This window comes from Salvia miltiorrhiza, chromosome 4 (genome assembly GCF_028751815.1).
Source record: "Salvia miltiorrhiza cultivar Shanhuang (shh) chromosome 4, IMPLAD_Smil_shh, whole genome shotgun sequence".
In the NCBI taxonomy this organism is placed as follows: Eukaryota; Viridiplantae; Streptophyta; class Magnoliopsida; order Lamiales; family Lamiaceae; genus Salvia; species Salvia miltiorrhiza.
Genome location: NC_080390.1, coordinates 35,389,378 through 35,406,960, shown reverse-complemented (window position 1 = coordinate 35,406,960; position 17,583 = coordinate 35,389,378). Strand labels below are relative to the sequence as shown.

General features: G+C 33.1%; 2 protein-coding genes and 1 pseudogene across 2 annotated transcripts; all 3 read right to left on the bottom strand.

The window, feature by feature from the left end:
* Window positions 1-5,727: 5,727 nt before the first annotated feature.
* Window positions 5,728-6,958, bottom strand: LOC131023359 (uncharacterized; annotated as a pseudogene).
* A 1,144-nt stretch (window positions 6,959-8,102) lies between these two features.
* LOC131023358 (uncharacterized) lies at window positions 8,103-8,774 on the bottom strand. The gene has a single exon (XM_057952899.1). The coding sequence runs from the start codon at window positions 8,772-8,774 to the stop codon at window positions 8,103-8,105; it is 672 nt and encodes a 223-aa protein (XP_057808882.1).
* Window positions 8,775-9,643: 869 nt separating this feature from the next.
* Window positions 9,644-11,857, bottom strand: LOC131021340 (uncharacterized). Its single transcript, XM_057950500.1, has 2 exons — window positions 10,798-11,857; window positions 9,644-9,974 (listed from the first exon to the last, which is right to left on the bottom strand). Exon 1 carries the CDS (start codon window positions 11,760-11,762, stop codon window positions 10,800-10,802), a length of 963 nt encoding a protein of 320 aa, XP_057806483.1. The 5' UTR covers window positions 11,763-11,857; the 3' UTR covers window positions 9,644-9,974; window positions 10,798-10,799.
* Between the last annotated feature and the right edge of the window lie 5,726 nt (window positions 11,858-17,583).

Here is a 17,583-nt window from a genome sequence, read left to right as displayed (position 1 = left end):
TCTAACACATATATCTTCACACCATAAAAAGTTGAGAAGTAAATCTCAACAGATGGTTACTGAAAGAGATGACTTGAGTGTCTGCCATACGAAAGTTTTAACAAAAACTGGTAGTGGAAGTCTTGAATTTTAAAAGGGTAGTAAATGAAATTCAAATAACTTGAAAATTTGCATGAATGTTCACCACAATCCTATCTATACCCCAAAAAATTCCCAAGATTTTTGAGAAACAGGAATTCATCGAAACAAAGGCTTCGATTCACCTTCGTCTATGTGAGCAAGAATAAAAGCTGTTCGCCAGGTGGTTTTCCGATCGTCGTTTCGCGATGGTGTTTAGCCGTGAAGGTCTACGGCTTGGTTGTCCTTGTGCGACGTAGATCGGGCTACATGACAGTGGTTTTTCTGTCCTTTTTCGTCGTAGGGAGAACGAGAAACGAAGGTCGTAAGTTGGCCGGGTGCTAAGTCGAGAAATCAATGTTGCTACTAAGTTGTGCAGTCGCAGGAGTTGCTAGCGGTTGTGTTCTAGAAGAGGGTGCGCCCCCTACCGTTGACCGGAGGGCGAGGAGGACGACACGGTCGCTGGAGAGATCTGAGGCAGCGGCGGGAGAGGAGAGGACGGCGACAGCGGAGGATAGGACGTCCAGATTTCAAACCCAAATAATAATAAAAATCAATAGTTGATCATGAACATAAATAATTGAATGAAAGCCTTCTGTATATTATCGTAACTAGCGTATCAGAAATGTTAAGTTTCTAAAATTAAATAAGATTTAATTTATGTTAATTAAGGGATTATGCAGTTATGATTATTATGGAATGACAATTATAACCTTACGCCACATCTAATATGAATGTAAATGGATGAATCTGATTCGTCCGATCATGTAAAATCAATGAACAGGTTTGGTCTCTATTCTTTGTGTAGATGGTGGTCTCTATTGAACCTCTCCCTATATATATATATATATATATATATATATAGGGATAGGCTAAAATAAAAACTAGATTTAGGCTATAAAATAGGAACCACTATAAACCATTAGATTTAAAATAATCAACGATTAGATCTTGCTCCTCTATAACTAATGAAATTAACGCCACTTCAAATAATAGGTTAAGATGGTAATTTCAGTTTTTGATTAAATATTATTTCCTTAATTAAAGGGATATTATTACACGATTAAAAATTTAAAAGATACATATTAATTCTCAAAAATCCTTTACTATACTGAAAGTTTGAAACACGCAAACCAGAAAATTAAAAAAAAAAACGTTGGTTCAAGGAGAATCAGAAAGGTCTCGTTATTCATATGGAGATTCAATGTATCATATTATAATCATCATGACTATTATACAACAAGTCATTCATTGTGGCTTTGAAATTATTGTACCAAATTACATAGTTTTCCATTTACATATGTTGACACCACGATTCACACATTAATGCACAATGGTTCGTGCACATATGCTAAGGCGATTCATACATTGATAAAAATTTGTTCGTTCAATCTGTATGAACATGCTCCTAGTTCTTATGATGGACATGTGAATCTCTATAGTTGAGCCATCATATGAACTGACGAATAAATCAGATTCCTCATGCTCATGATAATATATCATCCTAATTTCACTCATTCTTTGTTCAAACACAGTTACATAATGATTCATACAGAATTAATAATGAAAGAATTATTAAATTATAAATGAACTAAAATGCAACTTTGCACGAATTTTGCATTATTAATGTATGAATGATTGGATTATAAATTAATTAACAAATATGCAACGATGTACGAATTTTACATTATCAATGTCTGAATTATTCGTACAGTTTCAATATTAAATTCGTACAATTTCTACATTTTAGAAGAACATTTATCCAAAATAATAAAAGTCAGTTCTTCAGCTTACGTACGAATTTTGCATTAACAATGAATAAATTATTGGATTATGAATTAAGTAAAATGCAACTCTGTACGAATTTTGCATTATCAATGTATGAATGATTAGATTATAAATTAATTAACAAATATGCAACATTGTACGAATTTTACATTAATAATGTATGAATTATTCGTTGCAACTCCAATTTTTTTCTTCTCAAAGTTTAAGCAATAAATGGTCGGTTCATATGGAAATAAAAAGTGATTTAGTTGAATGCATCTAATCCTATCAATGATGATTCGCATCCCAATTTTCTAGGAAATTTATTAGTCGATTTTTTATAAATAATTCACGCTATACATCTTGTGTTGTCAATCCAAAACAAATCTTAAATTTGGGAAAAATATTCGGACGCCAAAATCGGAGGAGTTATGATTGCTATATGGAAAGTCAAAAATGCAATATCATTTATACCCTTTCGTCATCTTAAGTATGAATTAGATGGTTTAATTATTTGAATTATACAATTGATGTTAAATAGTATCACAACCGTCTATCAAGCGAGATCTACCGTTCTAAATTGTTCCTAATTTATATACTAAAGGTGGTTTATTGAATAACCGTCCCATATATATATATATATATATATATATATATATATATATATATATATATATATACACACACACACATATCTGTGTGTGTGTTGAGAAGTTCAAATAAGACCCACTAAATAAAATAAGAACGGATAATCATTTTTAGTCATTCGATCATCAAGATCTACGGTGGATACATCATCTTGCTGGATGAATACATCACTTGGGTTCAATTCTTGGAGGGAAAAAAATTTTCTTGTTTATTCTAATGGATTGAAACTTTGAAAATATCATAAAGCTCTTGATTATTTCTATCATTTAAGAAATTTTTGCATGATACATATTCCATTATATGGGTGAGATTGGAGAAATCATACTCTCAAAGATAAAAAATACTCAATCATGCGTTTTGTAAATTATAAAAAGTAAACGCCCCTAAAGAAATTGTGTCTTGGGCTCGAATCTTATGAGCGGGCGCAATTATTTTATAAATTAAGTATAATATTTTAAAAGTTAAATATAATTAATTTATAAATTAAATACAAAAAAAAAAAACATTTTCACAAAAAAGCGAATTTTTACTATAACTTAGTCAATATACATAGCTTGTACTACAACATGTACTACACTCAAGACTCATATAGTTGTATGTGGCACTTGTACTTTTTGCAGCTGCTCATTTTGACTCGTTTAGACTCTGCTAATCTAACATGAAGAATTTTATCTATAGGTTTGATTAATATTCATTTGTCGCTGAAAATTGTGACTTTATTACCATATTATGATTTCCCTAAAAATTGTGAGATTTTCTTATTTAGAAATAATCTCACAAACTTTTCCTCTCATTATTTACAAAAAAGTGTGAGACTTAGTCTCCATTACTTTTTCTTAAAACTTGTGCCCTTCTCATTGGGTCACAAATTTTAAGGACGGGGTGAATATCTTATTTTTAAACTGTGTCACTCGATAAATCCTTGGTTAAGACATTTTCTATGGTCATTTTTGTGCATAATTATATTTCACTAGTATATATCACGTACTTGCGGTGAGATCAAAATAAATAAAATTTAGAGTGAGGGAATCTGAATAATGGGAATGGAATTATAATTCAAGTGCTTATAAAGATGAAATTTGAAAGAGAAGTGCATTCGATTGCTCAAAGCCACAACTGATCATATTTTGGCTCTTGACTCTTGAGCAGCTGAGTAGCCGAATGTGGATATGCTTCTTTCGCTCTCATGCACTACTTTTTCCCACTTATAATTGGTATATGCACTTTCCCCACTTGCTTATTTCATCATTCCATTAATTCAATTCGAGAGTGAATGCTAAAGCCTCATATATCTTATACCTACACAAAAATCTGTGTTTAACATTAGGCTTAATTGTGTCAATTTAAATGTTAATCGTTTTTTTTTTTTAATAAATTACACAAGTAAATAAAAAAAATTTAAAGACCGTAAATTCAATCTTAGGACCTCAGGTCTTGGGCATTAGACACCTTCCGTTAGGCCAACATACACACTGACAATTCTAAAATGTATCCTCATATATATGAACTTAACCCAAATTACGTAAACTTTACTCTTTTTCTAATTCTTTTTTGAAAAGCTCTTTTTCTAATTCTTATGTTCACAAATTCTCAATCAAACTTACATGACAGCCATGTTATCAAGAATGTCATTTGAATTTCGTGTTAAAAATGTAGCGTATGGGTGTTTCAGGACAAGTTTCAATGTTCATGTGTAAAACCATATACATATAAAGTTTGTGTATTTTACAAAACCAAAAACAACATAAAGTTCATTCCAATCATTCTTTAGTTGGGCTTAATTTATATATGTTGAAATTGGCCACTAAGCTATAGGCCCAAATGAAAAGGAAAAAAAAAAAAGTGGTCCGCTAATTCTGAGTCCAGTGGATAACTTGGGTGTCGCATACACATACAGAGATCAGAGACTATTAATAGTTTCTTTCCATAGTAATCTAAAAATAATAATCTCAACGACGCCTAACTTAAGTGACAAAGTTGAGACATTCAAAGACTATCCTTTGTAAGAAGTCTTAGGTTCAATCCATCTTTGTGTGAGTAGTGGTTCCCCAGTAGGAACCATTTTAAATACACATTGGATATTTATGATATTATTTGGATATTATTAATGTAATAGGTGTTGGACATTTTAAGATACAAATTGGATATTTATGATATTATTTGGATATTATTAATCGTTTAGGACATTTCAAGATACACGCAAATAATTTGGGATATTTTAGATAATTTTTCCATACACAAAAATATGAGAAATGTCAGAGAGAATCGCCATCCTGGAGATGGTCAAGTAAAACATGACTATGTAGATACATATTTACACACAACTATCACTATCAACATTACTTGCATGGAACAAGGCTTCCTCAGTTGAGATGTAGACCAAAACTAACTATGCAAGAAATTCGTAGACACAAATTCAACAAACAAATTGGTTTTATTCACCAATTTCAACATTTGTGCAACTGGGAATCCATAAGCATCATAAAATGACAATTAAAAAACCTCAGGATTGAACTCAAAGCCAACTTAGAAAAACTTGAGATAATGAACAATGTCACTTTACAAGAGTAGCAGATTAAATTTTTGAGCAGGTTTGTATGCAAGAAGAAATAACTTCACCAAGTTGTGGATTCCTCCTCATCGCACAAAAAAGCGATCATAAATAAACTAATCCAAATAAAATTCTAACAAAGATATTAGTCAGAGGTCAATTAAGGAGCATCAGCCAGATATCAACTAGATCAAGAGACATCACCGTTTTTCTCAGTCATGTGTAGATTTTGAGGTTTTTGTTGTTCTAGCCTCTACGAATATATGAACATATAATCATCAAACGTGCATACATAAGACTATCCACATCAGTGATTTTCCCTCAACCCAACCTTCAATTAAAATATTCATTTATCTCTCTTCCACATACACAACCCAACCTTTATCTTAAATCTACTCCCATTAGTGACACTCACATGACCTAAATATCTTTGTTATTTTTATTCTTATATTAGTCACAATAATTTTTAAATATATTTTAAAAATTAAAATAATAGAGAAAAAAATAAAAAAAATAAAATTTAAAATTTACTTGATCATACAACAAAAATTACATGAGTAAAACAAAATTAAAAATACATAAAATAAATTACAAATACATATAGGAAATTAAAATTACAAGTACAATAGATGCAAATTACATATTCAATTAGTTGTGCCGAATTTTGCCCATATATGCTCAATTAAGTCCTTCTGAAGAGCTTTGTGAGCTTCGCGATTGCGAAGTCGATCCCTGTTGATCATGTAATTAGACAAACTTGCAATTCTGTCAGTTGAGTAATGAATAGATACATCTTCATCTGCAGGTAAATCCATCAAAAATTCTGTGGGATCATAATAGTTTTGGTATGTGTCTCGTTCATTTTCCACTATCATATTGTGCATGATGATACAAGTCATCATAATATTTTTCCATCAAAATCCTATCCCAAATGAGACAAGGACGTCGAATAAATGCAAATCGAGCTTGTAGAACTCCGAACGCTCTCTCGACATCTTTTCTTACAGCCTCTTGGTGTTGAGCGAACAACTTGTGCTTTCGGAGCACTGGACTTGAAATTGTCTTGACAAATGCAGCCCAAGAGGGATATGTGCCATCAGTGAGATAATAAGCTCTATCATTTTGACGACCATTGACCACATAACTTATATTAGGTGCTCTACCTTCTAAAATATCACTAAAAAAGGGAGATCGATGAAGTACATTGATATCATTGCACGAACCTGGAGTTCCAAAGAACGCATGCCATATCCATAAATCATATGGTGCAACGGCTTCCAAAATGATTGTTGGTTTTCCACTTCTTCCTGCATATTGACCAGCCCAGGCAGTAGGACAGTTCTTCCATTCCCAATGCATGCAATCAATACCTCCAATCATGCCGGGGAAACCACGTTGTTCCCCAACATAGAGTAGTCTTTGCAAATCTTGTTGATTGGGCCTTCTAAGGTATGTGTCACCAAAGCAAGAAATGATACCTTCTACGAAATGAATGACAGCATCCCTCTTGACTGTTGAACTCATTCGTAAGTATTCATCAACGGCATCGGTTGCGGTTCCATAAGCCAACACCCTCATAGCTCCAGTGCATTTTTGTAGTGGTGAAAGGCCTTGCCTACTCGTGCAATCGGGTCTCTATTGAAAATATTCATCGTTAGCAGTAACAGCATCTACTATACGAAGGAACAATGATTTTTGCATGCGAAATCTACGCCGGAAAAGCTCCGAAGTATACGTTGGATTAGGGACAAAATAATCACTCATCAAACGTTGCTCACCAACTTCACGTTCCCTATCACAATACCTTTTTTTAGTGGTGGAAGAAGAAGTTCCTAAAATAAGATTGTGATTGTTTATGAGCACTAGTACAACCATCTGTGTGATGCACGGCGAAATCGAAATTAAATGATATGTTTAAATAAATATATATAAATATTAAACAGAAACAAAATATAATAAATGTAAAATATGGTTTAAAAATAAAATACTAATTACTCAATAAAATTCTGAATTTAAAAACGTAATTTTCAATTATGTATAAAGTGTAATGATAATAATAGTTATTAAATTATTTTAAATTATTTGATAATGAAAATTAATTACACATTATTATTATAGAGTATTTCACATAATAATAGTAATAAATAAATAAATATTTTCATACACAAACATAAATAAAAAGTTGTAAAATTTTAACAAAGAAAAAGAAAATAAAATATTTTAAGATTTTAGTAACCTATTCGTTTTAAATTCAATTTTGATAATTTTTATACCATTAAAGATCTTCTGACGAACTTAAGCTTACGGTGCACATTGAATATTTTGTTATAAATTAAATTTGACAATGTTTAGAAAAGAATTAAAATTATAAAAGAAAAAATATAATAAAAAAATTATGGAAGAAGAGAGAGAAATGGAGGAAAAAAATGGAGAGAGAAAACTCATCTTTTATATATTATATAGATATCGTCAATAATGCGATCAATTTGACGATTTTGTTGATAACGTCGTTCTTCTCATTCATCTGAAGATGAAGATGAAGAAGACATTTTGGCTTTAGAATGAGTTAGGTACTAGATATGAGGTATGTTATATAGAAAAATAAATGCAGTGATAAAATTTAATTTAAGTTGTTTGACATGTGCATGTGAACCATTCATTTGTCGTTGTTGAGACATTTGGATGCATGTGAAATAGCAGGACAATTATTAAGTGTGCATGTGAATGACAGAGATTAAAGTGTGCATGTGAATGGCAGAGATTAAAGTGTGCATGTGAAATGTCAGAAAATGTGTGATAGACATTTGCATGTTAAAAGGAGGAAAAATGTTATGGACATCGAGATGTGAAATGGCAGGACAATTATGATGGACTATCACGTGAAGAGTGTCAGAGACACTTGCATGTTCAACAGTTGGATTGAAAATTCAAACAAGTTACATAGAGCAATGCAGAATTGAAATAACATAAATTAAAATTACACCATTGAAACATAAATTAAAATTACATAATTGCAAAACTACTTCGGAAATAAAATGGCAATGAGGTGGCTTTTCATCTCTTCCTCTTCTGTAGATAAATGGTCCTTCGCCAACAATGCGACCAACATTTTCTTTTCCATCTTCAAAGAATTCATTTTAAGCTTTTCACGTTCCAATTCAATTTTAGCAGTCATTAACTCATTTTCATGATATCTACTAAATCTCAATGCACGGATTTCTTCATACATTTCATTTGATTCAGATGTCATTGCCTTACCTTTTCCTTTCCTTTTAGCTTTGTCTCTACTTGTAGGACGAGACATAGTAGATCCGCCAGTAGTTAGAGTTTCTAGATTGGACAGGATAAAGTAATCACCATCTTCAGAAGTATTAGACTTTTTTGTGCTGCCACCACTTTCTTGATCATCACCCACTTCATTGATTGCTAAGTTCCACTTCGGATGTTTACACATAACATCATTGAAAACAACCAAGTCTTGGAATTTACTGCCACCTGCTTCATAAATTGAGTGAGCTTCCATCTCTATATCTTTCTGGCTCATTCCACTTCTTTTTCTAGCATTTGCTTCTTTGCAAGAAACAATCCACTTGTTTGCATTTTCATTAAGTCGTTTAAAACGACCTTTCATTGATTCGATAATCCTTTGGCTGATCTCATCTGGATTTTCTTTTTGAGCTTCATGATACATATTCTGCACACGTTCATCGTCGCCCCTCTTTGATTTTTTCCTTTTTGCTTATCTTCGCTAACGCAGATCCAAAAAGACATAAGCGGGTGTTCGACATCTTGAAATAAATTCCGAGAGATATTTTGTGAAATGGGATGTTCGTGAGGGGTAAAAATTTGGTTGAAGTGTGGAGAAAATTAAGAATTCTCGTAGTATTGAGAATTTTGAACATTTTCTAGATTTGAAATTTTTTGAGGGTGAAAAAAAGATCCAAAAGTTGAATAATAATTGGGGTCATTTGAATCCATGGCTTCAAATGAAGAAAAAATTAAGATAGAAAATAAGGCTATTTAAAAGATTGCTGGGAAAATAAGGATATGGAAATGGTGGTGATGAAAAAAAAATTGAAGTCTATATATAGAATTTTTTTCCTAATTTTAATTTTTTTATATTACAAATAACTATTAAAAATTTAATATTTAAAATTATATATTATATATAAAATTAAGTGGCACCCAATGAAAGGGTGCCACATGGCATTTGACACTCTAGTGCCTCAAGGGCGGTCATCCGCCCAATGTCATGCAAATTGGAGCAATTTTCATTTATTTATGGTGACTTTCACCAAAATGGCACTGATGGCGATGGTCTAAACAGCACCTTGAGTCTAAGCCCGTGTTTGGTTGAGCTTTTTTGGAGCTTAGAAGGGAATTCAATTACTTGTTGTTTAGTTTAGATAATGAGTTAACCATTACCCAATCATCCAATTTGCTACTCATTAATTTCCATTGTTGAACCAAACACTCAATAAAAATAAAAGTGTTTGTTACCATTCCTCCCGCACCAAACAATTATACCTGAGACCCCGACTCAAAGTTCGACAAGAAAGGTACAGAAAGCATCAGGCTGTGCTCTTTCATTGCTAAAAATAACTCATACTATAACACATTTACCAACATGGACATGGACATATATGAGGAAACATGAATACAGTGAGAAATATAGAGAAGATTGTTAAATTTCCGCATCAAAACAAAATCAACTTACTTCTCCCCAGCACAATTCAGAGGTGTTAATTGAGAGAAATATCATAAGCAGTTAGAGAAGACAAAACTCCACCAATCAAAATCTGGTGCAGGCACGACAAAGAAAATGTTTGTTATTTTTTGCATCAGTCCAGTTCAGAATTGGTGCTACAAAACCCCAGCTATCTCCAAGGACCTACACGAAACAAGAACCCTACACCACTTCCACAAAAAACACATACCACCAGGCACCAATATCACATATAAAAGTAGTGCTTAACTGGGGAAAGGGAGAGGGTAATGAACATCACTTAAACAATGTCACTTCACTCACTCTCACTCCAAATAAAATCAGGCATGCCGAAGCAGCTCTCTTCAATAGAAAGCTTTCCAACTAAATAATGAAGATAATCGAACAGTAACCACTAAACCAATCAATGAATTAGAATAAATTTTAAAACATTATAGCCATGGATGCAGAATAATGAGCAATATCCCAATAACTCAAAATTAAGATGATGAAAACTTCAAATGGAAAATATCAAATTCTAAGAAAACAGTGTATAAATCTTAAACCTTCACTCTTTAGTAATGCAGCCATCTTGCACGCCCTCAAGAACCATGTACCACTTCCACATACACACACAACACCAGTATCAAGTGCAAACATATAAAAGTAGTGCTTAACTAGGAGAAGGGTGAAGCAAATGAACATCACAGAAGCAATGTAACTAACTCACTCTCACTCCCTATAAATCATGACACTTCTCACTATCACTCCAAATAAATCCAGGCATGCCGAAGCAGCTCTGTTCAATCGAAACATTCCCAGCTACATAGTCAAAATAATCCAACTAAACCAGACTCAACCAATCACTGCATTAGAATTAATTTCGAAACATTATAGCCATGATATAGAAATAATGAGCAAATATCTCAAGACTCAAAATTGAGAAGAAGAATACTTCATATGGAGAAACACAAATTCAAAAGAGAAAAACAGCAAATAAATCTTACACCTTCACTCCTTAGTAATGAATCCCTCCTTCCGGCCCTCGAAGCCAGGTCTCATCAACTTCTTCTCCCGCTTAGCAACCTTCCTCGCTTTCTTATCATTGATCCTCCCCACAATATTATCTCTCCTCTTCTTCTGCCTCTCCTCCTTCATCTTCTCCACAGTCCCCACCCTCTCCTTCCACTTCTCCGCATTCTTCTCCTTCCTCTTCTTCTCCCTCTTCATGCTCCCCTTAATCAACCGGGCATCATCGTGCACCTTCACGCCCATGGCCCTGCTCACAGCAGCCTTCCACGTCTCACGCTCCGCAACACTCGGATTCTCCTTCATCACCTCCTTCTTCCTCTTCGCCTTCTCCAGCTCCTGTGCCTTCGACAACTTCCTCTTCTTATTCGCCTTTCCCTCGCCTTCCTCTCCCAACTTCACCTTCCCATACTCAATAATCTCCTCCTCCTCATCATCATCATCAACATTCTCTCTATTACCACCCTCGCTCTCCCCGTCCCTATTCCTCTTATTCCACTCGTTCTTCACCTTCCGCTCATCAGTCCTCTTCTCTCCACGATTCCCTCTCAAGGATTCGATCTTCCGCCGCAGCTTTTCTCTCAGCTCTTCATACGTAACCGACTTCTTCTCACCATCTTCCGCATCGATCTCCTTGGACGGAGACTCGCCATCTTGCCGCTGCTGGAGGGGTTTGGCGGTCGATGAGGGTTCCGCGTCGGGGTCAAAGCGGTGGCGCCGCGCCAGCTTGAGGTTCTCCTTTGTCTTCAGCCTCAACGAGGCCTTCGCCGCCTTGGATAGGCCCTGGTACCATGGCTTCGAATCGTCGTCCGCGGACACATAGAATCTCGCCGGAATCAACTCAATCAAATGGTCGAAAAACTCACTTTGAGAATGAATAATCGATGTGAGGTCTTCGACGGCGGCGCAGTTTTGCTTTTGCTTCTTCTTCGCCATCCTTCGCATAGGTTTAATTAGAATTGCGGTGTATTTAGGGTTATCGAAGGCTGGTACTTTTTCTTTTTCTTTTTTTTTTTGAGAACAAGGCTGGTACTTATTCGTGTGTTGGAAAATGTATTTTATTTCCTTTTATTTTTGAGTTGGCCGCATGGGTGCGCCGGGTCCGATCCCATCCGATCCGCATCAAACATTTATATTTCGGAGTTTTGTAAATAAAGTATCTACTCTTTCCGTCTCACTTCTTTTGGACACAGAAATTAAGAAAACTTATTTTTTAGTAGAAAAGTAGTAGTAAAGAGGTGTGGTCCACACCAATTAAGTACAATTTTTTTACCCAAAAAGGAAAATGAGCCTATTGGAGTGAGACATCCCAAAAAGAAAAATGAACCTATTGGAATGAGACGGAGGGAGTATTTGTTAGCACAAATATATTTTTATGTTAATATAAATATTTATCTTCATTCAATTAAAATATTATATTTTATAAACCCTAAATCTTGAAAACTGAATATTAAACCCTTATATTTTCTAAACCATAAACCCTGAACAATAAAACCTAAATCCTGAATATTAAACCCTGAATATTAAATCTTGAACCCTAATAGAAATATTTACTTTTAATAAGAATACGATATACATTTGTTAGTACAAATGTATACTTATATTAATTTAAATATTTACCTTCATTCAATATGAAGTATTATATTTTCTAAACCCTAAATCCTAAACACTAAACTCTAAACCATGAATACTAAATCCTGAATCCTAATAGGAAAATTTACTTTAGATAAGCATAAGATATATATATATATATATATATATAGGGGTGGGCTAGAATAAAAACACTCTTAAGTGTATAAAATATAAACGTTTTTTAATATACGAATTTTATGTAGAACACGTATGAATTTATTCAACAGAGTTACGAATTGCGAAAAATAAATTTTTGTTACCTTTGGGATTCGAACTCAGGATATATATATAGGGAAGAGCTAGAATAAAAACACTCTTAAGTGTATAAAATATAAATGATTTTCAGTCTTTAGATCATCAAGATCTACGGTTGATTCGTAAACCTATTGGATGAATTCGTGATCCTGAGTTCGAATCCCAAAGGTAACAAAAATTTATTTTTCGCAATTCGTAACTCTGTTGGATAAATTCATACGTGTTCTACATAAAATTCGTACATGAAGAAACGTTTATATTTTATACACTTAGAGCATTGATAACGCCTTACACGATCCAGCCTACTCGTGTAAGGCTGAGATCGTGTAAGGCGTTGCAGACTAGCCTTACTCGTGTATTACACGATAGCCCCCAAATTTCGGCGCGTGTTCTACACGCGCTAGAAAAAAAAAACAAAAAAACAAACAAAAAATCAAAATTTGAAATTTAAAATCAGCTTTGATCGCCGCGATTTGCGGTCCATGACCATTTGAAATTAAATTTTTTATGTAGTTTTAAATTATGTCTTCTTTTTTTGTAATTTTTAGGATTTTTATTTTAATGCAATTTTAATAATTAGTTAAATGTGTTATTTAAATTTGAGCAATTAAATTAAAATGAAAAGCATAAAAATCAAAACTAAAAAAATCATGTAGGCTATCATGTAACCCCAATGCGGCCTCCTTACTCAATGTGGTCCCCCCCATCAAGTAGCTATCATGTAGGCTATCATATAATCCCATTGCGGATGCTCTTAAGAGTGTTTTTATTCTAAGTACACTTCTTAAGATATAAAATAAGAATAATTTTTAGCCCTTAGATCATCAAGATCTACGGTTGATTCATTATCCTGTTGGATGAATTCATGGTCCTGAGTTCGAATACCAAAGAAAGCAAAATTTTATTTTTCGCAAGTCATACATTTATACAGCGAATTCATGCGTGTTCTACATTAAATTCATACATTTTTTCTAATTCTTATTTCTTATTTTAAGATGTGCTCTCACGGTAGCCCTTCCCTAATATATATATATATATATATATATATATATATATATATATACACACTTATGTTAATATAAGTATTTAACTTCATTCAATATAAAGTATTATATATATTTTCTAAACCCCAAACTCTAAACCGTGAACACTAAATCCTAAACTCTAATAGGAATATTTAATTTTAATAAGTATAAAATATACATTTGTTAGCACAAATGTAGGGTGCGGTTATAGTGAGAACCACAATTATCGTGAGAACATAAGAACCAATAAAATTATTGCATCTGCTATACAAATTAATGCATCCGCTATTAAATTTAATGCATCCAAAAAAAATATTTTTTTTGCTCCCTTCATAATTCGAACCCAGCATCTGCATCCATCCACCAAAATGATGCATCCACCGTAGATCTTGATGATCGAATGGCTTAAAATGGTTCTCTGTTCTTATTTTATTAGTGGTTCTTATTTGAACCTCTCCCCACAAATGTATACTTATGTTAATATAAGTATTTAACTTCTAAACCATGGATACTAAAAGTAAAAGTTCTTATGAATAAAAATAAACATTATTCTGAAAAATGTAATGTTTCAATAACAATATTACCTTTCTTCATAATAATAATTATTTTTCTTTATATCAATCAATTCTTTTTCTTAGTATAATAATTACCTAACCAAATAATTTAAAGTACAAGTTCTAATAAATAAAAGTAACAATTACCATAAACAAATGTAATAATTTTGAAACATTTGTTCACGATAATTGTTATTTTTACTCACGAGAACTTATACTTTTAGTTATTTGCTCAAGTAATTATTATCGTCCGAAAAAAAAGTAATTATTTTTATGAAGAAATGAAATATTTTAAAAGTATTACTTTTTTCACAAAATTATATAAAAAAATCCAAAAGAAAAACAATAAATAAAAAAAACAAACGAAAAATAAAGAAAATACTGAAAGGATAAAAAATCAAAATATATAAAAAATGCTAAAGAAAAACAGTAAAAAGGAAAAAAGAAAATACTGAAAAGAAAAAATAAGAAAATATATAAAAAAAATGCAAAAAATACAAAAAAATAAGGAAAATAGGAAAAGGAAAAAAAAACGTTTTAAAAAAAAAGGAAACAAAACCAAAAAAAGAAAACCCCAAAAATGTTTTAAAAAAAACAAAAAAAGAAAAAAGGAACAAAATCGCAAAAATAGGGGTAAAGGGTTTTGAACTTATGAGCTTGGGGTAGGAAGTGAGGCACCATACCGTTGCACCACAATATAATTTTGATTATTTTATCTCAAAACTGATATGTATACGTTCAATACGGGTCGGCCGCATACTATGTTGTTAACCGCACGCAAGAATTCGTGTTTGTTTTTCTACAAGCTGTTAGGAATAATGCTAGTCAGGTTTAATAGGCATAGCACGAATTTAATAAAAATAATTAAATGTATTATGAGTGAAGATGGTAGGAGTGTGCAGAAATCGAGTCGACCGAGGTGATCAATTTTTTTACTATGATCGGTCAACTCGGCCTACTTTTCCTAGAAAATTTGATTTACTCGATCGGTTCGGTTTTCTTAATTTTGGTCAGTCAAAAATCGAATCGACCCATAATATATACTATAATTATTTTTAGTTTTTATTTTTTTAATTTCCATAATCTTAAGGGTGTGTTCTCTTTGATGGATATATTTATCATAGAAAAATAAGGTATAACAAAAATTTATTCATTTACTTTGATTGATAAGTTTATAATGAGAAAATGAAGTACAACAAGAATTTATGCTTTTAAATATCTCATTTCTTTTTCCTCATATTCTACAAAAGAAAGTTTCACCATATTTTGTTTCTTCTTTTCACTTCAAGTAGAGATAATATTATCACTCTATTTTTGGTGTGATGATATTATCCTTCCTTGAAGTGAAAATAAGGAACAAAATATGGTGAAATTCTCTTTTGTAGAAAATGAGGGAAAATAAATGAAACATTTATAAGCATAAATTTTTGTTATCCTTCTTTTTCTCATGATAAATTTATCAATTATATAAAGAGAATTCAATCTTAAATATGTCATTTATTTTCCCTCATTTCATACAAAAGACAAGTTCACCATTTTTCATTCATTCTTTTCACTCCTTGAGGGATAATATTATCTCACCAAAAAAGTATAACCTAACTTCCTAATATCGTCTGCGTCGCCTCACCCTAATTTCTCGCCTCCTCCCATCCCCGAGTCTCAATCTAGATCGGTGACAGCGAGACCTCCGGCGAGCCTTTGTCGACGAACCCGTGGTGTCTGCTCCACCCACCGAAGTCTGCCTCCACCACCCTTCTGCCGGCCGCAGCAGCAGCCCTTCAAAGTCCAGACGGCGCCGCACCCAGCCACTCGACGAGCCCTTGTCAACGAGTCTCGATGTCTCCCTCATCCCACCGAAGTCTGCATCCACCACCATTTCATCGGAGTTTTTGGTGATTGCCAACTTTGTGCTTGTTGGGGTGCTTTGGACTTCGGTGCTTGTATTTCGTGATCCTGCTTTTGTGGCTTTTCTAGTGGTCTTCATGTGTTTTTGGGCATCTGTTTTGGAGCGTCATTGCTTCTGCTGCTTCAGGCATTTCCTGGATGTTGGTTTTTTTTTTCTGTGGTTTTGTTTGGGTTTCTCTTTCGGGTTTTGGGGGCCGATTTTCCTAGGGGCAATGGTTCGGCCGGAGCCTCTGAGGTTGACTTTTCGCCCCTTCCCGATTTGTTCTCTTTTGGTGCTTTTTCGTTGTTTGTTTGTTTTGTTTGAGCTCTCTTTCTTGTAGCTCGTCCCTTAGTCTGCGCCTGTGCTTTCAAGGGTTTTGAACTTTTCTTTGTTCAATAAAATTTCTATTTCAGCAGGAGGTGAGAATTTTTATTTACGTGTAGATCTAGTAAAGTTGATTTTCGAATACTTCTATTATGCATTTATGATTGTTATCGATAACTTGGTGATTGTGTAGATCTTGTTTTTTATTGTTGGATTTTGGACCATGTTTATTAGTTTAAGGGTAAATATCATGAAAACCCCTGAACTATATCCACTTTATCAAAAATACCCTAAAACTTTCGAAATGTTCTCTAAACCCTCAAACTATCAGATTTTTATCAAATACATCCTGCACCTATTTTTCGGTTACCAGAAACGTGATGTGACTCGCCGGATGCCACAATGTAATTTATATTCTATTTTTTTAAATACATAGAAAAAACGACTTCGTTTCGTACTATATTCTATCGTGTTTATCCCTAATTCTAGATTATTATTAGCGTGAATTTCAAACACGATAGGAGTGAATTTTAAATTTCAGAGTGGATTTTTTTAATGATATGGTACGAAACGACGTCGTTTTTACCATTGCATTTTAGAAAAATAAAATGTAAATTACATTGTGGCATTCGGCGAGCCACATCATGATTTTGGTGACCGAAAAATAAATGCGGGATATATTTGATAAAAACTTGATAGTTTGAGGGTTTAGAGAACATTTTGAAAGTTTCAGGGTATTTTTGATAAAACGGGTATACTTCAGGGGTTTTCATGATATTTACCCTTAGTTTAAATATCGATTATTGAATTATTGAAATTTAATTATAGGTGAAAAAAATAAAAATTGCACAGGGTGGGTAGGGTCGATTTAGTCGACCGAAACCGATATTTGGCCGGTTCAGTTTTCTGCTAGTTTGAAACCAATTTGTCGATTGGTCGGTCCATTTTTTTATGAAACGACCGATGCATACTCCTAGGAGAAGGAGTTCGACTTAATAGTATTAATAATTATAATTAATTGTATTGTGATCAATTTGGTAGAAAGTTTTCAAAAATAGAAAATGACAAATTTTTGTGGACATCCCGAAATG

Bases quoted from the DNA above. Each gene is read 5' to 3' on its own strand.
- LOC131021340 (XM_057950500.1), bottom strand. From the start codon at position 11,762: ATGCGAAGGATGGCGAAGAAGAAGCAAAAGCAAAACTGCGCCGCCGTC.
- LOC131023358 (XM_057952899.1), bottom strand. From the start codon at position 8,774: ATGTATCATGAAGCTCAAAAAGAAAATCCAGATGAGATCAGCCAAAGG.